The sequence below is a fragment of the Impatiens glandulifera genome, chromosome 1 (assembly GCF_907164915.1).
Source record: "Impatiens glandulifera chromosome 1, dImpGla2.1, whole genome shotgun sequence".
NCBI classification, from domain to species: domain Eukaryota; kingdom Viridiplantae; phylum Streptophyta; class Magnoliopsida; order Ericales; family Balsaminaceae; genus Impatiens; species Impatiens glandulifera.
This window is the reverse complement of record NC_061862.1, coordinates 115952584-115960738: the sequence shown is the minus strand read 5'-3', so window position 1 is coordinate 115960738 and position 8155 is coordinate 115952584. Positions and strand designations below refer to the sequence as shown.

Here is an 8155-nt window from a genome sequence, read left to right as displayed (position 1 = left end):
AGTCGGTTCAAAATTTTATTTTTTTATTATTTCTCCATTTCTTCAAAACACCTACAATAGTAACAAAACTAAATAAATAAATATATTAATAATAGATAAATTAATTCAAATTCAAATATATATTAACTTATCAATTATTATTATATTTGGGTCATTTTAAGTCTAAATTAATTTTTTCAAACTCCCGTTTTCACATAAGTTTCTCCAAAACTAATTATTTGTTTAATAGAATCGTAATAATCAAATTTTTGAAAAGTTAATATATTATCAACTTAAAACCCGAAAATAATTATTTTTGGAGTATTACTTGTTTAATAATATGTGCAATGAACCGTGTATGGATATTTTTATAACAATAGGCTTAGAATTTATTAAAATATATAAACTATATAATTAGGGAGTGAAAATGAATATCTATAAAATACCCCTATTAGACAAAGTTTGTAAAAATCACAAAGCTTAGAAAAATGTGTGTATAAATTTGAGAAATAGGCACTACATTCGAAATTCTCAATTTATAATTTATTTGGATTTATTTAAACAAAGAGAAAGCCTAATGAATCCCTCGGGAGACTCGAGTAATAACTCATCGTCTTCTAGATTTCGTCGAAAGATGTAACCTCTGCAGACTTGACTTCATCCTTATGATGTGTGTGGTTCTTTCATATGTGTAATTTGGTTCTTCGAACGATAACATAGTGAATTCTGATGCACGAACTTGTGGCATCGATCACATCAAGAGTTAAGTTAATTTTTAAGTTAGGTATACACAATGCTCACACTTGAGACGGTTGGTCACGTTCTAGGGAAATATTATTTTAGACGGTATTCTTTAAGTTGATCACATCACATCATGACTTAAGATAATATTTTTATTTTATTTATTACTTATTCGATCATATCCAAACACAGGTTGATTTTATTAGTTAGGTGTAAACCATGCTCATACTTAGGGGCGGCAATTTTTGACACGGGACATTATTAATGAGTTTGGATTGGTCCTTAACCGTTCGAATTTTTTTTTGCGTCATGTCTTTTTCTTGTTGTTTTGTTAATGGGCCGTGTACGGTCATTATTGTGTATATCCTTTAGACACGATAATGATCCATTTCAATTATTGTGTCTAACGAATAAACGTATTACTTGTTACCCAATTCTGACCCGTAAATAACCCGTCCCTCCTCAAACACTCAAGTCAACTCATTTCTTCATTCTCCCTCTTCAAACTCTTGAGACCTTTCCACACTCAACCTCACAACCCCAACTCGAGACCGACGTTCCAGTCACAGTCCTTCCCCTCCGCCGCATCATCTCACTCTACCATTCCCCTCTACCGTTCGCTAATCTTAAAGTTCAGACTACGCTTAATCTTCCAACCGCGTGTCATGAGATTTAGTCTCACTTCTTGGATTTATAGGTCAACATCCTTTAAACTCGCATTTTGACTCTTCTTTTATACTTGGAGTATATCTAATAGAATTAGTGTAATTTTTTCTTGTGTTTGCAATTTAGGCAAGGGTCTGGATAAATAACAAATTATGATTTCACTATCTCAACATTTGTGAGTATCTTCATTTATCTCAACATTTGTGAGTATCTTCATTTATTCTTGTGATACATTTTTTCTTGATGATCAGGGTGTATCTGTATCAGATAGACTTGAAATACTTTGTTCTTGCCTTTGCAAACCGGACAAAAGTCTAGATAAACACAAATGATGATTTTTGTATCTCAACCAACACAGTCTTGTTTAATATAACTTTTTAATTTATTTTCTTTTTTAAATCTTCGGTTCTTGCATATGACCTCTTTGTTGACAATATGGTTCCAAGTTTGGGCGAGCTCAATCTTAAACATTATCAGTTTAAGCTTACGTAAGGCTTAAGAAAAGATCCAACTCGTCAAGAGACAATCATGGAAATGATGACTTTTTCACATCCTTACACGTTTCATGAATTTTTATTTCATGCTTCGTCTTTACACTTTTGAGCTAGAGTTATTAAGCATCCTTCCTTAAAACCATGACTAAAACATGTTTTAAGCCATTTTTAAACGTCATCCACCAAAAAAAGGAAAATGATTTTCAAAATCTAAGCTTGTCCAACAGAAAGACCACCAAAAAAGGAAAATGATTTTCAAAATCTAAGCTTGTCCAACAGAAAGTATTACCATTACCAGAAAAGGGATTTAATCATTTTATAAACTCTTCACTAACCTTCCTTAAATAATGACATAAATAACAGTAGATCAATAAATAACATTAAGTTCACAAAGAGAGATTCAATATAGATTTGGTATGAAAGATACAGAGCAGGATACACCAAATATTGCTCAAAATTCAAACACCTCACATATTGGATTCAAACCATAAATTGTGTACAACATGAAATAGTGTTTCTAAATGAAGCATTTTTTTTTTATCTGGGAACAAAGTTATATTAAAAAAGGAATTCTATGAGCTAAAGGAACATAAAAGTATATTATGAACCCAATTCTCCAAGAGAAAAAAACCCACAAAAATATATCTTCATATACTAGTACTTCATCAATCTTGTTTAGTTTAAACAAAAAAGATTAAGAACAAGATGAAAGAGATTCCTCAGCGAAATGAACCAATTGACATAAGAAAAGAGAAAAAATATTGATACAGAATTTCTCAAACATACCAACTTGTTGTCTTGCCTGCCGATGTTCTATATATAATATTGATATAAAAAGGGATTCCTCGGCGAAATGAACCAACCAACATAAAAAGAAAGAAAAATATTGATACCGAATTTCTCAAGATTACCCAACTAGTTGTCTTGCCTTCCCGATGTTGTATATAAAATATTGATTACTCGGCGAAATGAACCATCCAACATAAAAAGAGAGAAAACTATTGATACCAAATTATTCAAAATTACCCAACTTGTTGTATTGCCTGCCCGCCCGATGTTCTATATATAATATTCTACTCTGCCAATTTTGCATGCTTCTGACCATTTGTCGAACTAGGATTCTCCAGAGCTTCAATTTCTTGAGCCTTTTGCTTCTCCCCCAATTTCCTGGGTGGAGGTCCTGACAAAATGATTTCTGCATTTTCAGTCTCTCCTTTTCTCAATCGTGACATTCCAGATTCATCTTGGACAGCAGTTTCTTTTTGTGTAAAAGAATCTTCAAGAGAAGAGGACGGAACTTTAAACATGTCACCTTGCTTGCATTGTTTCTCAAACATCATCTGAAGGTGACGGCCTTGTTCTTCAATTCGCAGTTGTAAATTTCTCTGGATCTGTGACAAATAAAATATTGAAAAATAAATAAATATTGAGTCAATAGTATGTAAAAATGCATTCATGAGTTTTCCCACCCACAATCAGTCATTTTCATATTGATTTAAATGTATGTAAAGACATTAAAACAAAGAAGTGTTACTATCAAACCTCTAATTGCTCGTGCAAGCGTTTTTGGACTTCCACTTGTAATCGTAATGCTTCAGTAAGTTCAATACCCCTGGTTCAAACAATATTAAAAAATTATGCAACCCACGTAAATTTAGTGGCTTTACATGTTCATCAGAATAAGAAGAAAAACAAAATCAATACAAGTTAATTGCTTAAATAACTACCATGTTAAAGAAAACAATAAAGGTCAAATAAGAGGATAAACAGTTCAAAATCATCAGAAGTTTGTCATAATCCATTCAATAATGGAAATTTTACAACTTTTACAGGCAAAGACAGCATACTAAACTGACTCTAGAGGTAAAGTTCATGTAAAGAAGAAAAAGACTTGAAATTGACTTACGTTTTCAATTCTAGAGAGACTTCCATGGAAGTCGGCTTCTTCTCTGAGGATCCTGGAAACGATGATGATGACAATTATAAACCCTTAGGGACAGTCCCAATTTTATTTTTACTTTTTCTAAAATGGCAACAAAGGATGATAACAAATTTCATCTGAAGCATATAATTAAATTGATATTAAGATAGTTCACATTATGAAATAGGTACATTTGGAAACACTTTTTAAATTTGTTTTTGTATCTAGATAAACATACATAAACAAAAATAACTAAGTTTAGTTTCCACATATTTTTGTATCTGAATACAAAAACAAAAATAAAAAAGTGTTTCCAATATATTTTCTCGAAAATAGCTTGGAATAGAATCTGAGAATATCGATGCAAAACAAGAAACAATAATTGGAAATTTACCTTCTATTGATTCTGGTTTATATCTGGCTGTCCTGTACTTCTGCAGAGCGAGAAACAAGTTCCAATTATGAGCAACACAAAACCATAAAATAATATTTTGGCATGAACTACCTGTAAGTGACTCTTGACATGATATATTGTCAAACCCTCAACTTGCATTATCTTCAACACTCCCTTTGGTGTAGCTTCTGTAGTCCATAGCAATACATCAATAATAGAAGCCTAGACCACATTTTCTTAGACAAATTGAGAAAATAATTTTTCTTTTTAAATAAGCAAAAGAAGAAAGATCAGGATAGAAGAGTTTTAACACACTTTCACTGCCTCCAAGCTTGTTTACTGCATCCACAAAGGCCTCGTGAAGCTCTGGAGTCCATCGAATGCGTGGTTTCGAAGGGCGGCCAACCATTGTTGAAGATGAAGGGTTCTGTTGGTGCAACTGAACCTGAGCCACATATGGTTTATACCATAAGTATTGACTCATTTGGAAACACTTTCAGGAGTTGGTTTTGAATGAGAAAACGTTGATAAATTTCTTTGGAAACACCTTTTTTTACAAGTATCTCATTCAGATGTAATTTTAGGGAGATGTTTTGGAACATAACTTAATTAAACATATATTAATAAATTTGTTAGACATTTTCTAGTCCAAACTCATCTCTAGTTGAAAGTGTTTCCAAGTAGGCATGTGTTTAAGAAAATTGGTCAGATTTGAAACAGATGCCAAAAAGTTACCTTTGGTTCTCCAACATTGTCATCAACTAAAAATTCTTCCCAATTAGATGTCAGGGCATTATCATCATCATCATCATTCAACAGATGATCTGCTAATTCTTGCCAATTATTCTGCTCGCTTTGATTGGCTGAACCAATTTCACAATCACCACCTTCACGTCCACTTCCAATTTGGCTATTCCTAAATGGAACTTCTACGGGAGAGTAAAATATATTTACTTGAGCATCCGTACGCCAGCAATCATCGCTATGTGAACCTGTTGGTTGGAGCCCACCCGATTGATGAGACAAAGAAACTGATGATACAGTTGGAGATGTAAATGGGTCTTTAGTCGAATTCCTCTTGACTGGTTCAGAGGAAGGAAGGCTACATGTAGACGAGAAAATGGGACCCACAATGCCATTTTCGGTGGGTAAAAATGAATTGACACTCAGTGAATCTGGAATCAGATCCATCTCCATGGAAAGTTGTCGTGATTCTGGAAACTTGAGATATCTCTCTTCTAGATTAGATGAAATAACCGGTAAGGAGGATGAAATTGTTCCAGAAAATCCATGGTGGCTAATTTGTCTAGCACCAGATGTTCCCATAGACAAAGTGGGACGCACTTCCATTTTCAAAAACTTCAGTTACCTTCTTATGTTGGGTCTACAAAAACAGTAACTGATCTCAATGCAATAAGATAAAATAGATTGAATTTTGCCTCTATAATTCACATGAACAGAGAATGAAGAACTCTCTCCCAATACAAAAATAAACAATTATAGTATAAGTTTTACAGGAGAAACAGGTCTACAGCAATAAAAATGATTTAGGAACGCCGGTGTAGACTATGTAAAAAAATATGCCAAACAGAAAATAAGAGCATCAGTGATTTGAAGCAAAAAGAGATAAATATATCAAAATTTCATACAAGACAATAATAAACACTAAAGCAGAGACACAAATCAAAAGCATGGGAGAAATGGTATTCATATCATTCAACATCTCTGAGCATTGTACAAAAATTCAGTCTGGTTCGGATACTACAAGACAGAATGGAAAGAGAAATTTTGAATGAGATAGAAAATGTCAAATTCAAGGACAAATACTCACAATTTGAAAAGCAGAAATGATTAAGGTATCAGTCGATCCTGTTCAGCCATAACACCTTTTGAAGAAAAATATATTGTAAGACATTAATTTCTTGTTCTTACACAATTTTGTTGCTAAGCTGATCACATTCATCTTCCAACAATGTTACAAGTGCTAGAATACACTCGACAATGTTAAAAGTGTTGGGATAAACTCAACGATGGTAAGGTGTAAGATAAACTCAAAAATATACTATATAATACCAAAATCAACCAATTAAGATAATAACAATGACAAAACTAAGCATACATCATAATACCAAAGACAACCAACCAACTAAATAATACCAAAGAAAAAACAAAGCATACACAATAAGCATACATTTCATAATACCAACTTTTCTAACACTAAGTAGTAAGTAGCACCAAAAACAAAACTAAGCAGTACATTTTTTAGCACATACAAACTAATTATAATACCATTCGTGGTGGGATAGCGGGATTAGGACTTTTTATCAATTTTCTCTTCCTCGTGAAAAGCTCATAGTATGTATCTCATCATTTGGTTGTGGGAGGATTTTAAGGTGTAAGAGATAAACTCAATAAATAAATAAGTTTGTAGTGTGTAATTCTTAATTAGATTAGTATTCATGATACCTCAAGATATAAAGGAACACAATCTTGGTATGATTCAAGTCGTTCAATAAACTCAACAAATAACAATGTACATTGACAAACATTGAACTGGGCTGGCAAAATTTGTTCTCCTGTGACTTCTAAGGCCTTAATGACAATCCTTGGTAGTAAAATTTCATTTTGCATGTGTCTAAGATTAAGATACTCACTCCCAGAAAACCCTATGAAGCCGATCCATAAGGATAATTGCATTTTAGTATTATATACTGTTACCAATCATTGAAGAAAATCAGATAACAACAAGAATTGAGTAGGTAAAAACACTTCCAGAAACTTAAGCAACTATCTCTGTCTAACATAAACGCCATGTGGGTTATCCAGAAAACAGTAATCAATACGCAGATTCCATGAGCAAAAAGGAGAAGGAAAACGAAACAGAGTCGCTATATGGGTAAAGTGAAACTCTTCTCACCTGAAATTGTTGAAAGCTCAATCGTCATTAACACACGAAAAACTCCGAGTCCAACTATGAAGCGTGATGAAATTGAAGTGCTAGATTTCAGTTGGCAAAGTCGGGAGAGAGAAGAGGAGAGTTGAAGTAGTGAAACGCGGTGACCCCTCACGCATTCCGCACTCTGGCCTTTTTAGCTTTTGAGTTCTATGAACGGTCCTGCTGTGTAGTTCATTATTCAGATTAGTGGGAATATAATAATAATAATAATTTATAACTTAAAAGTATTAAGCAATATTTAAATTTGACTAAATGACTCTAAAAAAAAGTCTTAAATATGGTACGATAAATGATAAACGCATAATTTTAATTGCGTTAGTGACCACTTTATATTTGTTTAACAAAAATACTTTTTCGCATAACGCGATGGTGAGGATCGTCATGCGAAGGAAAAATATTTTTTATATAAATACTCAAATTTTTTTTCATTTCGTTATTTTCCTTTTTCTCTAATCTCTCTCTACTTTGCGTTCTCTCTCTCGCGACGGCAGCAGAACCCTAAACGAACACATCATACAGATCAACGACGAAAACCCGTTCTAATATCATGTAATTGGATCGATTTATGTTCTTATTTCCATAATGTTCATCTACAAACCCTAAACCATGAGGTTTTTCTTATTCTTCATATTAGTTGTTCATCTTGTCGATGATGATATTTGCAGATGATGCTCTGAATCGGTTCCGTTTCAAGGAAAATTCATATAATTCTCGCGATGGGTCATCCCTTTTAGCGATGGACCATCCCTTATAGCGTAGGGTCATCCCTTCTAGCGATGATCCATCCCTTCTCGCGATGGGTCATCCCTTCTAGCGATGGATCATCCCTTCTAGCGAAGGGTCATCCGTTCTAGCGATGGGTCATCCCTTTCTTGAAGGAGGGAATGACTTGATGGGGGGATTTCTTTTTTTCGTTCTTCTTTGTTTTAAATATTTGTTTGTCGTGGCTACACTTGTGTATTTTTCTATAAGAATAGGAATGCAATTTGGGATTGAATAAGTAA

The 8155-nt window shown here is 33.3% G+C and overlaps 1 protein-coding gene across 2 annotated transcripts; it reads right to left on the bottom strand.

The window, feature by feature from the left end:
- Positions 1–2725: 2725 nt before the first annotated feature.
- LOC124919639 (protein PHOSPHATE STARVATION RESPONSE 1-like) lies at positions 2726–7311 on the bottom strand. 2 transcript variants are annotated; one of them, XM_047459928.1, is made up of 8 exons: positions 7113–7311; positions 4931–5594; positions 4511–4640; positions 4307–4383; positions 4196–4235; positions 3787–3838; positions 3423–3492; positions 2726–3271 (listed from the first exon to the last, which is right to left on the bottom strand). In XM_047459928.1, exons 2-8 carry the CDS (start codon positions 5543–5545, stop codon positions 2954–2956), a joined length of 1302 nt encoding a protein of 433 aa, XP_047315884.1. In that variant the 5' UTR covers positions 5546–5594; positions 7113–7311; the 3' UTR covers positions 2726–2953. The 2 variants fall into 2 exon arrangements, with proteins under 2 accessions (XP_047315884.1, XP_047315883.1); XM_047459927.1 differs by having other exon boundaries at positions 4931–5579.
- Between the last annotated feature and the right edge of the window lie 844 nt (positions 7312–8155).

Coding starts and splice junctions, on each gene's coding strand:
- LOC124919639 (XM_047459928.1), bottom strand. CDS start 5,545: ATGGAAGTGCGTCCCACTTTGTCTATGGGAACATCTGGTGCTAGACAA. Junction 4,384..4,510: donor CAAGCTTGGAGGCAGTGAAA/GTGTGTTAAAAC, acceptor TATGGACTACAG/AAGCTACACCAAAGGGAGTG. Junction 3,839..4,195: donor TAAACCAGAATCAATAGAAG/GTAAATTTCCAA, acceptor CATCGTTTCCAG/GATCCTCAGAGAAGAAGCCG.